We start from the raw sequence: 17,035 nt of genomic DNA, 5'->3' as shown, positions 1-17,035 counted from the left end.
CTACCTGTGTTTTTTGATGCCATTGGAGAGAGCATCTCCACCACCACAATCTTTTCCTTCTGACATTCTGTGTTTTCTACTGCTCAAGTGCTCTCCTTTCTCGTCCAAGGAGCACGCCGTCACTGCTTCCAGTCTACTCAGGGACCACTCGGACTCGGACTCTGTGACAGAGCAGGTTCATAGTCAATGAGCTGAACTTGGGTGTGAGGCTGCAGTAACAATGCATTAGGCTTTGAAACTTAAGCAGCCTACTTTGTCCTTCAACAATCCATCCGTTAACCACATCCTTGGGGATTTCAATGAACCTGCACCCAATAAGGCTAAGGTGGATTTATGAAACAGATACAGGCTTATATAAACTTACTGTTAAATATCTTACATATTACAAGAGATTTCCAAAGATTACCCAATTCTTTAAGAAATCACATTCGGTAATCCCCCCCTGCTCCATTTCTCTTTTTACACTGTCTTTTAAAGCATCTTAAGTGTAACTTACCAACCAAGCATTCATTTTTTAAAATACACGTATAAGGAAAAAGCTATAGTGGCTATACTTTAGGGAAGTTTAAGTTATATCTGATACTATAGACACAAAAGCAAAGGTAGTTTTAAAATATTTCAAAAAATACTTCTTCTGGTATGACATTATTTAAATGCTCAAGAGCTAAAGCTCAGTGTCCATATAAAATCCAATTATCAGGCAGGCATTTTTAGGATAGAAATACCACGTTCCTAATTGGCTATGTATTCAGGGTACAGCCATCTGCCTGTTTGGGAATACTAAGACAACTTATTTTTATACAACACATTATAGTTTTCAGGCATGATCACATTATTCATCTCCTTTTAGCATTTCCAGGGTGCCTGGTGACAGCACTGCAAGACTTATGGGGTTAACTAGTGTGCTGATGGGCTCATGGTTTTTGAGTTAGGCGAACCAGGATTTGAACCTAGGTCTTCTGACTCATTTCATGTTCTATAGATTTCAGTTCAATGCAGCAATCTCCCCCCAAAATTAAATTGTGCCTACATTTTTATTAAAATATAAACTCAAGGTAACTTTTAACTTCCCTCTTAAGCAGACACTCATCTGTCCTCAGCTCTGGAGAAGCACTCTGACAGACATTCAAGCAAACTTCCTTAAATGAATTTATTGACCCTCTGCTTATATTATAGCTAAACTGTTCAGGAAACCAAATTTTTTAGTGCCTTCTTTTCCCTCTGCAGCATTCTATAACTTAGTCAACATTAAGGAATCTTATTTTTATCACATTAGGTTAATTATGGATCTTCCTTGACTTACAATGGGGTTACGTCTCAATTAATTCATCGTAAGTTTAAAATATTAAGTAAAAAAATAAATAAAATGTCAAAAATGCATTTATACATCCAACCTGCCCAATATCACAGCTCAGCCTAGCCTACCTTAAATGTGCTCACTTACATTAGCCAACAGTTAGGCAAAATCATCGGACACAAAGCCTATTTTATAATAAAGTAATTTACTGAATGCTGTACTGAAAAACAAAATGGTTGTCTGGGTATAGAACACTTGCCAGCCTATTGGTTGTTTACTCTCGTGACTACGTGGCTGACTGGGAGCCATGGTTCCCTATTCTTGGCTAGCACTAGCTCCAGAAAAGATCCATATTTAAAATTTGAAGTATGAAAAAAATAAAAATAAAATAAAATAAAAAAACAAAATTTGAAGTATGGTTTTTATTGAATGCATATAGTTCTCACATTACCATAAAGTAGAAAAATCATAAGATGAACCACTGCAAGTCAGGGAACATCACAATAGTGAGTTTTGGACAAATACAATTGCAGGTTGGACAGCACATCTTGAGTTCTGAATTCTGGACTCTTTGGATGATGTTAAATTATTTAAAGTCTTTCAATGCCAGTAAAGTTATTTTTTTCCTGTAAATATAATTTTACTGGAATTTCTGAAAATATACCTTTGTTCAGTCATATACCTTTTAACAAAGAAGCAGATACTTTAATAATAAATTTGAAGAGACTTGTTTTTCATAGTCAGTTTTAGCAGGCAGCAATGATTTTTTTATTGAAAAAAATTAGATAACCTGAATAGCCAATAACAAAGGACAGCTGCCCTTGAGGTGAAATTAGTTGTTAAAATTATACTTACAAAAACAATAAAACAGAAAAATGCTTTTAGCAAAATACGAAGTCAAAAATAATCAAGTTACCATTTTGGAACTCTAAAAGATAGAGGAAAAAAATAACTTTAGTCATAAGATAGACCAGGCTGGTTCAGAAGGACCATACAGAGGAGGAGCAGTAAAATAACAGAAGTCTGTCTAGGGCACACTGAAGTAAGGGGATCAGTCAATTTTCTGGGCTAAGGAGATGGGTATCGGGAAAGACCTTATGGGAGAGGTGGTGCTTCAGGTAAATCTTTACAAAAAGAGACTGGTACTCAGGTGGAGATAAGAGTATCGTTCAGAAGCAGCTGTCTGAGCAAATCCTGTATCAAAGATGACAAGAGTCCTCTTAGGTAGTGAGTTGGGGGTGGATTTTTCACACCTACATTTTCAAATTTATTTCATATGAAAAAAATTAAGAATTTGAAGAGTCAAACAAAATAGCTGTGTCTGTATTGGTTAGTATTATTTAAGATGCATTATTAGTACTTTATAATTCAGATGTCATGAAAACAGAAAGCACTGAAGCAAAAAACCTCAGGCATTTATTACACAGCACTATGCACAGGACAATGTGTTTGCTGTTTAAGAGCTACAAATCAGAAGACATATATTCACCGAAAAAGAAAATCCTTAACAAAAAGCAGATACATAGTAAACACCAAACGAGAGGTAAGGCAGTTAAGAGTGTCTATGAAGTAGATGTTTTCCAAAACAAGATTTCAATTTAGTGAGCGTAAGCTGAAGACCTACAACCTTCATTCATGCTAACAGGACTGCCAAGTGTGGCCCCTAGAGATACACCATCAGATGGCAGCACAGACCCTCGCCTTCCATGGCCAGCTGTACAACCTGACTCCCCCTCTCCCTCTCTCTCCTCCACTCCCTTTCTCCCAGTTCTTCCACCCCTGCCTTCCTTCAATCCTTCCTGCCAACCTCCTTTCCTCTCTACAACAGACAACAGGCTATCCCCACCCATCCCCTAGGAGGGCTCTAACAAAGGTCACCAATGACCTGAATACTGTAAAGTCCAATGGTCATTTTCTCAATTCTTAAAGAATTACAAACTCATCCACAGTATCTGACACTGCTTAATTCATTCCTCCCATATTCTTAGCAAGTGCAGGCACTGGGAGTCAAAGAACTGTAAGATCTGGTCCCGGCCCAGGGTCTAGCAAAGGTGGACAGTTCTGTGAACACCTGAGTTTAGTAAAGTTTTCTAGGTAAATAACAGAAGAAGAATGGGGACAGTAGGCCACATCGGAGGGATCAGCCATTTTACAGAGTAAAGGATGAGGTGTCTGGAAAGGACTGACTGATGATTGAGCTGTAAGGTGACAGAAGTAAAAGTGGGGGCCAGGGAGAGGGTTAAAATAGAGGACTTTTTCCAAGCAAACAGAACAGCAGAACACAGAAGTGAAGTACTGGGAAAGATGGGAGCTGAAGCTATAACAAAGGAATAGTAGTAGGAGCGGTTGCATGGAAATGAATCTATGAGTCGCTTGCAAAGCTGACTATATAAGATGAATAAAAAGGCAGGCAGGTAGTGGGACAAGAGTATAAAATAAAGCAAGAAACAGGGTGGCATCCCAATGCGTATCAGGAGGTTCTGTATACCCACGAGGTGTAAATCACAGACCTGTCTCTGAGCATTCCAGGTAGAGCAAGGTAGAGTAAGAAACATGATCAGTAACACAATTTATGGTGCTCTTGAGATGAAAACTAGGTGCTTAAGAACAAAAGCTCATTACTTCTAATACTATGAACAGAGATGTCTAATATACACAGTGGGAAATAGTTTGGGACTTACTTTATTGGCAAAAGGGAGTCATTCTTAAAAGACTCTGCCTTCGTAGCATTAGTCACACTAGTCTGTCTTCAGTGGATCATCAGTGCATATGGAGACTCCTAGTTTTAGATAGATTTAAATTCAAACATGTTTAGCTAAATATGGAAAAGGCCATAGCCACTGTGGAGGTTCATTGAGCAAGGTAAAGCCTGACAAAGAAGTAATTTTCAAATCTCCCTGTACTAATCCATCAGTGATAAATCTAAGCACTTCTGAGATCTTAAATCTCAATCTTAAAACTTCAGGTTTTTCAGTTTTGCCCATACATATAATTATCGAATGAACCAGACATTATCTATCATCCAATGCTCATGGGCAAGATAGTAATATCTCGGTGGAAAGCATAAAGCACTTGGAGAGAGTGCTTACTGCCTACATTGTGGTGGTTACAGAGCTCTGGTAATAGCAAGAGGCCACAATATTCCTGCTTTAAAAAGAAACACAGGCGGGAGATGAGGAGTCTTTACTGAGTACGAAGTTGGGAGTTTCACTTTCAGTCTGGGATGACTTAAGAACTGTGGAGATGGGGGGCAGGAACCGCTGTGCAACAATGTGAATATACTCAATGCCACCCAACTGGATACTTAAAAATGGCAAAAATGCCAAGTTTTAGGTTATGTGTACATTGCTACAAAAACACACACACACAAAAAAAAAACAAAACTCAAACAAATAAGCACACAAAAACCTGTCAAGCCAAGATCTATCATCTGGATGCATGAAGTCTATTGTGGTCCTGTTATCTCTCACTTCAATGCCACTGAAAATCAAAACGACACAGAAGCAAGACGGGTTGATTTTTCTACAGACGTATTTCCTTTTTTTTTTTTTTTTTTTTTAAGGTTTTATTTATTTATTCGTGAGAGAGAGAGGGGCGCAGACACAGGCAGAGGGAGAAGCAGGCCCCATGTAGGGAGCCCAATGTGGGACTCGATCCCGGGTCTCCAGGATCACGCCCTGGGCTGAAGGCAGGCGCTAAACAGCTGAGCCACCAGGGCTGCCCAGCAGACACATTTCCAAACGCAGCAAAAGATATGTATTCGAGCAATACATACAGCTAGATTTCAGACGGGGTTAGCCCTTCACCATTCTATTTCCCACAGCATTTTCCCTCACAAACATATGTGCTTCTATAATAACTAAGGCTGCCCCAAATTGTCAGGATACTTCATCACCTCTGAGAAACTGGGTAAGGTAATTTATGAAATAGCCCTACATTATTTACTGAACTTTTGATGGGCAACTAGGGAAACTGGTATAGCACCAAGTAACGATGAGAAAGGGAACACTTCATGTTGCCTTATTTGTAGCTCTTTGTTTATTCCTACCTAGTCACAAAAGGATGGTGGCTTAATTGATAATTAATTTTATAGAAAAATTGTCAGAAAAATACTCCGAAGAACAAAGACTATGTTTTACAAGATAAATTCTTTAGCCTACAGACAAGTATTTAAAGTAGAAACTACACCTAATTATTTTCTCAAGGAAAACAGCAGTATTAATGGAAAGTCTGTTTTAATGTGGCAAATCTCCAAAGGCCTAGATCTTGAAATCTCTGTCCACATTAGGACTCAGAATTATTTTGAACACAATCTCCTTTCACTTTACAATTTCTTCACTCTCATCCAAATAGCATGGAAACCAACGGCTTTGACTGCATTAATGTGACTTTAAACATTCCTCATCACAATTTTATATATTAAATATGTACAGCTGTTTGTAGGTCACTCATACCTTGATAAAGTATTTTTAAAAACCTCAGAATTGGGGCAGCCCCAGTGGCGCAGCGGTTTGGCGCCGCCTGCAGCCTGGGGTGTGACCTGGGACACAGGGGACCTGGGATCGAGTCCCACATCGGGCTCCCCGCATGGAGCCCGCTTCTCCCTCTGCCTGTGTCTCTGCCTCTTTCTCTCTGTGTCTATGAATCAATAAATAAAATCTTTAAAAAACAAAACAAACAAAAAAAACCCTCAGAATTAAGAGGATCATTAACCCTATCCTACATTTTGAGTTTTCCTCCTATTAAAAGGTTAAAAGAGGTCATGAAGTTTAGCGTAAACATGCCAACAATTCTTATGTTATCCTGATCAACTTTTTTTTTTTTTTTTTTACATGACCTTTGAAAAAACAAGCTTGAGAACAAATAGTACAAAGGAGTGAGACCTGGAAGAACTGTGGATATGGTCCAAATAACCTTTCCCCTCTTACTTAAGGTAACAGGAAATGGTCAGGAGATACACACATTCAATTTAATACTTTTATTGTTGGCCTCCCACATACCAGGCATATTCTAAAAATGTCTATAGTAACCCAAAGTAACCCAAGCTTAAAATACCCGCACCAAATTTAAATTTCGCTTTAAGGGACAATTGTGTAAACTCAAAAATAACATAGTAAATATAAAGAACACAAAGAAAATAAAAACCAACCACATTTAAAATGAATTATAAACTGAAGTCAGAATAAGTCTAGAAGGGGCTGCCAAGAAGCTACTACAATAACTTACTAAGGAAGTGACAAAAGCTTGAAACAGAACCTTGGCAGCAAGCATCAAGAGTGAGAGACATTCTAGACATATCCTCCCTGAACGATGTCCAAGGTCAAAATCAACCAAATGGTATAGTGTTGCACAGGACAGAGTTTCTTAAAGGTATTGGCTGTTCCCCAAGCAACTAAATCTACTGTTTTCTACAACTTGTAAAATCTGCACACGTAATTGAAGATGAAGAACTTCCACAAACCACAGTGTGTGAACTACTGGGAGTCTTACAAGCTTCTACTTTCACTATTAAATCCAGAGCTTCCAGTTTGTCTTAAAATTATTTTCGAGGAGGTCACATATGCATTCATTCTACAAAGAAAATAACTCTAGAACGAAGACCAGTTACAGAATAATCCATAGTTATAAAACAAACTATTTTCTTGTGACTTCAACTTAATAAATTAATGTTTACCAAGTATCTACTACGCACCAGGTAAAGAACTAGCTGCTAAAATAGTGCAGGAAGATTAAGGAGACAAGGTTGATTTCCGCCAAGTATTCAAACTCCAATCAGTAAGACACATAAGTAAACATATGTTTATATAGAGCATTTGTGGGAACAGTTGAAGAAGTCACTTTAAGAGAATCAGGGTACATTTCCAAGCAGAAATGACATTTGAGCTGCAATGATAAAGGCCAGTTTAAGGCCGAAAAAGAGAAAAATAGGTGTGAGGGGAACAACAGCAAACAGTCCTAAAGCCTGAAAGAACAAGTGTGTGTCCAAGAATACCTGGGATAGCTAGAGAGAAGGGTGGCTGGAGGGAAAAGATGTGATCATCAGAGCTGAAGCTTTAAAGTGAATGAGATCACAGAGTTTGGACTTAACCTGTAGTAATGGGCATGTTTTTTCAGGAAGTAATGAGATCAGTTTTAGACTTTACAGACAGCTCTGATCTATCAGATTCCCTTGGCCAGTCTAACAATTACTAACAATCACCACAAACTTGGTGGCTTAAAAACATCAAAAATTTAGTTCTTTGTAATTTTGGAGGCCAGAAATCCAAACACCTTCCTAGGACCAAAAGCACCAGGGGAGTATTGGTATTGGCAGGACCACTGTCCCTCTGGGGGCACTAGGGGAGAATACATTCCTCAAGTCTTCCAGCTCTGGGCCTGTGGCCACTTCACTCTAGTCCCTGTCTCCGCCTTCACAGCACCTCTGGCTTTCTGTTACTGGATACTGCTGCCGGCATTTAGGTCCCACTCAGATAAGCCAAGATCATCTCCTCATCTCAAAATCCTTAATTACATCAGCCAAGATATTTTTTTTTTTCCAAAAAAAGGTTATAGGTTCTGAGGATTAGAAGGTGAACCTTTCCATGGGGGCCACTTTTCAGCCTCCCATACCTGACAACATGCCACAGGAGGGATGGCTGGTCAGAGACAAAGACTAGTAGCAGCCAAACCTGTTAGATGTGTACCACCCTAGTCTCTGGAGTCCTAAGGAGAACTGCAGTCCTACCTGACAGTGCCTCAGTTTACCAGAGGGGTGAGCAAAGGTGTAAAAGACAACTTACACATTTGTAGTTTTCACAGTGGGAAGATGGTGATACATTCACCAAGACAAGGGATGTATGTAGAAGGGGACAAAGCATGGTGCCAAAAGAGATGGGAATCCTAAATATATCCTTCTCCTCCACAACCAACTACGTACTCTTCAAGTTCAGTTATTTTGGCCTTAAAAATAGGTGTCAAAATTCCATTCACTCAAATATTTGAATTCCTAATGCATGCCAGACTCTGTGCTAGCTGCTAGGGATGCAGAGTTCCTCACGGAATGTATGATCTGGTTGATGGACAGGCTGACAAAAACCAAATAATTGTACAAAATTTCAACATGGGAAAATATTGCAGAGAGCCTGCGAGTGGGGATCTGATCAAGTCAAGAAAGTCCACCAGGCTTCCCTGAGGAAGCTCCTGACCCCTAAGCAAAGGTCAAAGATATGTGTTCATGAAAGAATAAAGAGAAAAAGAACTGAAACTTTCCATTCTCACTTAAATTGCTTTTATTCAAATTTGTCATTTCTTATCTAGGACACCAGGACCTAGAATCAATCTTTACTCCTATAACACAAATACTCTACTAAAATGTGAACTCCTGAGTAGAGACCAGGTCTTATTTTCTTTGAACTCCCAATTCTTAGTATAATGTAATTATAAGAATTCTCTAATGTTTACTTCAGAAAAATATGAATCTTTATAAAACACTAATCAGATGCCCCTCTAATAATTATGTCTGTTGGCTCCCCACCACCACCTAAAATTCAAGTTCTTTTTCTTTTTAAAAGATTTTATTTATTCATGAGAGACCCAGAGAGAGACAGAGAGAGAGAGAGAGAGAGAGAGAGAGGCAGAGATACAGGCAGAGGGAGAAGCAGGCTCCATGAAGGGAGCCTGATATGGGACTTGATCCTGGGATTCTGGGTTGACGCCCTGGGCCAAAGACAGCCACTAAACCACTGAGCCACCAGGCGTCTCTAAAATTCAAATTCTTGAGCACAAACTTATCATAAGACTCATTACTAGCTGGTCCTAAATTACCTTCTTGGCTTCATCCTGTCACTACTTCTCAGCACCCTAATCACTCATCTCTGCTTTGGCCTTACCGTATTTCATGGGGTTTTGAAAACTATTTTTCTTTATCTTTGCATGTATTGTCCTCTTCCATAAAGATATTCTATCCCGTCATATCTGTCTGAAGAACTCCTTACTCACTCTTCAAAACACTCTTTGAACGTGATGCCTTGCCCAACTTTCTCAAGCAGTTAGCAGACTCTCCTCTGAATTTCTGTAACCCTCCTGACATACCATCTGGCAGAACTCATTACTTATTCAACAAATATTTGTTGAGCACCCCTTTCTTCGTCTAGCACCATCCTGGGGCAGGGGGGAATACAACAGTTAACTAAACAAAATCCTGTCCTGACTGAGGAGCATACATTCTAATTGTAGGAGATCAACAAACAAATGAATACTATGTGAAAGGTGCTTTTTTTTTTTAAGGGCAAAAAAAGGGGGGGGAAGGGATAAACATTGTTGGGTGAGGATCTTTCTGAATAAGAAGGAAGTGAGGGAGCAAGTACTGTAGATATCTGGGGTAAGACAGTTCTAGTCAAAGGAGATAATGAAAAGCAAAGGTCTGAGATCACACTATGCATATTTTCAGGCCACAACGCTATGAAACTTGAAGTCACAAGAAAAAATTTGGGAAGTCCACAAGGGAGGTTAAAGAATATCCTTTTAAAATTATGAATGGGTTAACCAGGAAATTAAAAAAGAAATAAAAAAAATACATGGAAGCAAATGAAAATGAAAACATGACAGTCCAAAACCTTTGGGACGCAGCAAAGGAGGTCACAAGAGGGAACTACATAGCAATTCAGGCCTTCCTCAAGAAGCAAGAAAAATCTCAAGTACACAACCTAACCTTAAATCTAAAGAAGCTGGAAAAGAACAGCAAATAAAGCCTAAAACCAGAAGAGAAAAAATCAAGAGCAGAGCAGAAATAAAGGATATAGAAATCAAAAAAAAAAAAAAAAATAGAACAGATCAACGAGACTGGGAGCTGATTCTTTGAAAGAATTAACAAAACTGATAAACCCCTAGCCAGATTTATCAAAATGAGAAGGGACTCAAAATAAATAAAATCACGAACTGAAAGGGGAGAGATCACAACCAACACTACAGAAATACAAACAATTATTATGACCAATTATATGCCAACAAATTGGGCAATCTGGAAGAAACGGATAAATTCTTAGAAACATAAATTACCAAAACTGAAACAGGAAGAAATAGAAAATTTCAACAGACCCATAACCAGAGAAAAATTTGAAGTAGTTATCAGAAATCTCTCAACAAACAAGAGTCCAGGGCCGGATGGCTTCTCAGGGGAACTCTACCAATTTTTTAAAGAAAAATTAATAGTTACTCTTCTAAAACTGTTCCAAACAATAGAAATGGAATGATAACCTCCAAATTCATTCCACAAGGCTAGCATTACCTTCATTCCAAAACCAGACACAGACCCCACTAAAAGGAGAATTACAGACCAGTATTTCTGATGAACATGGATGTAAAAATTCTCAGTAAGATACTAGCTAATGGAATCCCACCATACATTAAAAGGACTATTCACTATGATCAAGTGGGATTTATTCCTCGGCTTCAGGGGTGGTTCAATATCTACAAAGCAACCAACATGATACATCAAATTAATAAAAGAAAGGCTAAGAACCATATGAGAAGATCTTCTCAATAGATGCAGAAAAAGCATTTGACAAAATACAGCATTCTTTCTTGATAGAAACCCTCAAGAAAGCAGGTATGGAAGGAATATACCTCGACTTCATAAAGGCCATATATGAAAGACCCACAGCTAATTTCATCCTCATTGGGAAAAAACCGAGAGCTTTTCCTCTATGGTCAGGAACATGACACAGATGTCCACTCTCACCACTGTTGTTTAATATAGTACTGGAATCCTAGCCTAAGCAATCAGACAACAAAAAGAAATAAAAGCTATCCAAATTGGCAAGAAGTCAAACTTTCACTCTTCACAGACAACATGATACTGTGTAGAAAACCCAAAAGACTTCACCAAAAACTAGTAGAACTGATTCATGAATTCAGCAAAGTTGAAGTTTCTGTAGGTTGAGATAAAATCAACGTACAGAAATCTGCTGCATTTCTATATACCAATAATGAAGCAGGAGAAAGAGAAATCAAGGAATTGATCCTATTCCAACTGCATCTAAAACCATGAGACACCTAGAAATAAAGCTAACCAAAGAGGTAAAAAGTCTGTACGCTGAAAACTATAGAACACTTATGGAAGAAACTCAAGATGACACAAAGAAAAAACATCCTATACTCATGGATTGGAAGAACAAATATTGTCAAAATGTCTATACTACCCAAAGCAATCTACACAATCAATGCAATTCCATCAAAATAACACCAGCATTTTTCACAGAGCTAGAACAAATAATCCTAAAATTTGTATGTAACTAGAAAAGACCCTGAATAGCCAAAGTAATGTTGAAAAAGAAAAGCGGGAGGCATCACAATTCCAGACTTCAAGCTGTATTATAAAACTGTAATCATCAAGACAGTATAGTACTGCACAAAAACAGTCACATAGATCAATGGAACAGAATAGAGAATCCAGAAATGGACTCACAACTATATGGTCAACTCATCTTTGACAAAGCAGGAAAGTATATCCAATGGAAAAAGGAAGTCTCTTCAACAAACGGTGTTAGGAAACCTGGATAGCCACATGCAGAATTAAACTGGACCACTTCCTTACAGCATACAAAAAATAAATTCAAAATGAATGAACATCTGTGAGACAGAAAACTATCAAAATCCTAGAGGAGAAAACAGGCAGCAACCTCTTTGATCTAGGCCACAGCAAGACATGTCTCTGGTGGCAAGGGAAACAAAAGCAAAAATGAACTATTGGGATCTCATCAAAATAAAAAGCTTCTGCACTGCAAAGGAAACAGTCAACAAAACTAAAAGGAAACCTATGGAATGAGAGAAGGTATTTGCAAATGACATACCAGATAAAGGGCTAGTATCCAGAATCTATAAAGAACTTACCAAACTCAACACCCCAAAAATAAATAATTCAGTTAAGAAATGGGTAAAAGACACGGTCACTTTTCCAAAGACATAAAATGGCTAACAGATGCAGGATAAAATGTTCAACATCACTCATCAACAGGGAAATACAAATCAAAACCATAAGATACCACCTTACACCTCTCAGAATGTAAAATTAACAACTGAGAAAACAACAGATGCTGGGGAGGATGCAGAGAAAGAGGAACCCTTTACACTGTTGGTGGGAATACAAGCTGGTACAGCCACTCTGGAAAACTACATAGAGATTTCTCAAAAAGTTATAAGAGAGCTACCCTATGACCTAACAATTACACTTCTAGGTATTTACCCCAAAGGATATAAAGAGATTCGAGGGAACACATGAACCCCAATGTTTATAGCAGCAACAAGAGCCAAAATATGGAAAGAGCCCAGATGTCCATCGACAGATGTATTTGATAAAGGTGATGTGGTATATCTGTACAATAGAATATGACTCAGCCATCAAAAAAAAAAAAAAAAGAAATATTGCCATTTGCAACAGTGGATGGAACTAGAGGGTATTTTTTTAGGGGTTTTTTTTTGGGGGGGGGTTAAATTTATTCATGAAAGAGAGAGAGAGAGGCAAAAACATAGGCAGAGGGAGAAGCAGGCTTCCCATGGGGAGCCTGATGCAGGACTTGATCCCAGGACCCCAGGATTGAGCCAAAGGCAGATGCTCAACCACTGAGCTGCCCATGTGCTCCTGGAACTGGAAGATATTATGCTAAGCAAAATAAGTAATCAGGGAAAAAACAATTATCATATAATCTCACTCATATGTGGAATTTAAGAAACAAAACAGAGAATCACAGGGGAAGAGAAGAAAAATAAAACAAGATGAAATCAGAGAGGGAGACAAACCGTAGGAGTCTCTTAATCATTGGAAACAAACTGAGGGTTGCTGGAGGAGGGGAGGGGTTGCAGGATGGGTGAGCTGGTTGATGGGCATTAAGGAGGGCACTTGTGATGAGCACTGGGTGCTTTACGTAAGTGATAAATCACTAAATTCTACACCTGAAACCAATACAACATGATATGTTAACTAACTTGAATCTAAGAAAGAAAAGAAAAAGTCTGAGGGAGAACATGCTTGGCAAGTTCAAGAACTAACACTGAGGTCAGAGGGACAAAAGTGACGGGGAGAAGCAGACTTCAGAACAGTGGCAGAGGGCCAGACTGTGTAGGACTTTGGCTTTTATTCCAGCTAACAAGCAAAGCCATTGGAAGTTTCCGTACAGAGAATTGATGTGAACTGATTCATGTTTCAGAATGATCTGTGAATACTGGGTTTAGAACACTGCTGCAGATAAGGGTGCAGGCAGAGAAAGCAGTCAGAAAATCACTGTGACAATCCAGGCGAGAGATGGTGGGGGTGTGGATCTGGGTGATAAGAGTCTAATATGGCAAGTGGCCAGATTTTTTTAAGAGAGAGCATGAGCAGGAAGGGGAGAGGAAGGGGCTGAGGAAGAAGGAGAGAATCACAAGCAGGTTCCAAGTTCAGCACAAAGTTTGACACGGGGCTCCATCTCATGACCCTGAGATCATGACCTAAGCCAAAATCAAGAATCAGATGTTTAACCAACTGCACCACCCGGTGCCCCCTGATGTATTTCAAAGGTACATCTAATAGAATTTGTTGATGGACTGAAGGTGGATGTGACACATAAAAATAAAACTGTCTGTGAAGGATAAGTCAAAGGTTCCCAGCCTTGGGCAAAGCACCTGGAAAGACAGATCTTCCATCTACCAAAATGCAAAAGACTGCAGAAGGGGCAAGGTTTGAGTAGAAAGCTAGAGTTCTCTTTAGGACATTTTATGACACATAGGAGCTATCTTAGACATTTAAGTGAATATGCTACGTGGATATTTAGACAGAAGTCTGAGTTCAGAGGGAAGACAAAGGCTGGAGATACAGAATTATGGATTTATCAGAATACAGACAATATTTCAAGGCACAAGACTACCATGAAGCCACGTTAGGCAATGTTGCTCAAGCTTTAATGTCTGTATGAACCTTCAGAGTTGAAAAACATGTAGATTTTTATTCACTAGATATGAACTGAGGCCTTGGGTTCTCCATTTCCATCAAGTTCCCAGGTGATGCTGATGCTAACCATCAGACTGCAGTTGGAGAAAAAAGGACCTAGAACTAAGCAGGGACAGAAAAGAGGTTCCTGCCTGACCCCTGCAACACTCTAGTATCAGAAGTTGGAAGGATGCAAAAGGACTAGCAAAGGAAACAGAATGTGATATCACAAATGTGATATTCTGGAAGCTAAGTAAAGAAAATGTTCTAAGAGGGAGGGTGTAATCACAAACTTTACGTGCTGATGAGAGGTCAAGAAAGAAAAAGAAAACTGAGAAAGTGGCACTCAATCAGGCAGCTGAGTGCAGTCCAGCGGTGATCTGGTTGAGAGCACTGCATGCAGTAGTGGAAACAAACATATAAGCAGAAGATAATGGTAAGAAAGGAGAGGACTCTGGGATCAGAGGTATTTTTAACAGATTTAGCATTTTAAAGACAAGAGCACTGATGGGAATGAGGAATAACCAATTACCTGGGGAAGAGGAGGAGCTGCACAGACGTCCTCCTGTAGGCCCGAGGAGAATCCCAGGCACAAGGGGAGGGTGGTTTCAGACAGGGACATAATAGTCATCAAGGCAAAGCAGAAAAGGCGGAAGATACACACATATGGACACATCCAGGTGTGTGAGGGCTGTGACAGTGGGAACATCGGAAGCTTCTCAGTGCCGTAAACAATGTCCTCAGTGGCACAGGATGGAAAAGAAGTTACTGGTGAGATAAGCATGAAAGCAGCATGTGAAAGCAATGGACTACAGAAATGGAATAGGACCTCGGGGCAGCAAAAGAGCACACATGGGCTCTAGTGCCATGGGCTTACAGCCAGAGCCACCAGCATGGCCCTGGCTATGCCTCCAGCCTCACCTAGTCCCTTGAGGGCTGAGGCTGGCAAGAGGAGAGGGATGGTGTGATATCCTATCAGCAGAGTACAAGGCAGGGGACTGATCCCATGTTGCCCCATGAAAGCTAGGCCTCAAAGGCGGACAGGACGTGAGGGCACATGTGGAGTGGCGGGTGGGGTAAAGATGGAGATGATATGGTACAGTCAAAGCAATGTTGGGATCAAGGTTTCTAAGAGAGTGGGTCCAAAGATAGGAGACAAGCGTCAAGCTGTGGGCCATACAGATAGGATGGTGCTGACACAGTTCCTGAGAAAGGCAAACTCCAAGGTCCAGTCTTGGCAGTGAGCAGCTGGGGTGGAGGGCCAGATCCCTTGTACATTATACTGACACTGTCTTTCCACACGTTCATCTCTTGCCCTAGACTGACCGTGAATCCCCCAGATTGAGGGACCAGATCTTTCCTATCTTGGTATCACTGTGCCTAACAAAGCACCTGACACACAGTGGGCACTCAGTAGATACATCTGGTTAATGAAATCCTCTCAATGCTAAGGACAGTACAAAGTGCACGTGGCTTACAATAAATATTTAATGAAGATATCAATTTAGTCAATAAAAACATTTCAGAAAATGAAGATGGACCCAGAAGGTCAACCCAAAACCTAAAGGATAAATTATACTCAGCAGTGTCTACCTATAGCACAAATATAATATAAGGAAGCTGCTGGATAGTTTTTTAATGCAACAAACACAAAGCTAGATTCAGAGCCCCTGCCACTTATTGGATTTTCTCTAGAATGTTTCATGTTTCAAATGGAAGCTGTTAAGAGCCATATTCTGTGGTACTCGATTTGCCGTCTATCACATCAACTAATTAATATGTTTTGTATTGGGCAGTAGAGAAGATACAAAAGTTAAATACCACAAGGTCTCTGCCCTTAAGAGAAATGTAGTGTTGTTGAGGATATAAGGGAAGAATACACAAAAAGTTACTTAACAAGAAAAAGGGCAAGAACAAGGCACTGTGGCTAATTCTCAGAAGGAGGAGGGGGGGGGAACAAGAGAGAAGTAAGTGCCAAGAATACAGAGGTGGGTGGTATCGCCAAGCACCAGGCCGGTGCAGCCTACAGTAAAGACACACAGAAGAGGGCCGGATAAGAAAGGGACGGATAGCCAGTTTAAAAATAAGCTGTAAAAAAAAATAAATAAATAAATAAATAAAAATAAATAAAAATAAGCTGTAGGAGAAGACAACACTGGGCCTGGGAACAATGACCACTTTGGTCAGACCCTATGTCTTCTGTATGTCAAATGTCAGTGGAGATGGTATCACTTTTCTCCACTGTGACCTGTAATACTTACTGAATTAAACTCTATTTGACAGAGGTCATAATTGGTTCTGTGTTACTTTCCTCCAGACAAAACCCAAATTGTTATGTGACCACTTCTCATTTTGAAGTTCTGACTTAAAAAGACATGAGCACCCACCCCTGCAACTGATGAGAAATGCTAAAACTGGCTTCAATTTCATGACATAACTCTCTATTGGTTTTGCCAGTCTACACTATTGGATTGTATGCATTATTCATGCACATTTCAACCAAAATAGCATTAAGAGGAAAACCTAGCAAGAAAGCCTTTTTTGAGCAACTGATCTCAACATGTTTCTAAAAAGGAAAATGAACAGACAGCAAGAAAACCAATATATTTTGAAGTTATAATATCCAAAAGGCAAGAATTTTGGTGAAACTGCCATCTCAGTCAGACCAGTTCTACAAAATAACAGCCACAGAATTATTTAACTGGTAACAGATGTTTCAAAAATAATTCCCAGAAGATTACTAGAGATTCACGAAGTCAAGCACCCTGAATTGTCCCTCCCCCTTAGCAACTTTTTCA

At 39.5% G+C, this 17,035-nt stretch overlaps 1 protein-coding gene across 9 annotated transcripts in view; it reads right to left on the bottom strand.

Moving 5' to 3' along the window:
* Window positions 1-17,035, bottom strand: part of OSBPL1A (oxysterol binding protein like 1A) — a 228,127-nt gene that overhangs the window by 67,953 nt on the left and 143,139 nt on the right. For all 9 annotated transcript variants that reach the window (XM_025429282.3, XM_035718484.2, XM_025429284.3 and 6 more), the window contains one exon: window positions 5-161. In XM_025429282.3, coding sequence (XP_025285067.1) covers window positions 5-161 — 157 coding nt within the window. The remainder of the gene's footprint in view (window positions 1-4; window positions 162-17,035) is intronic.

This window comes from Canis lupus, chromosome 7, assembly GCF_003254725.2.
Source record: "Canis lupus dingo isolate Sandy chromosome 7, ASM325472v2, whole genome shotgun sequence".
NCBI classification, from domain to species: Eukaryota; Metazoa; Chordata; class Mammalia; order Carnivora; family Canidae; genus Canis; species Canis lupus.
This window is presented reverse-complemented; position numbering and strand designations above follow the sequence as displayed.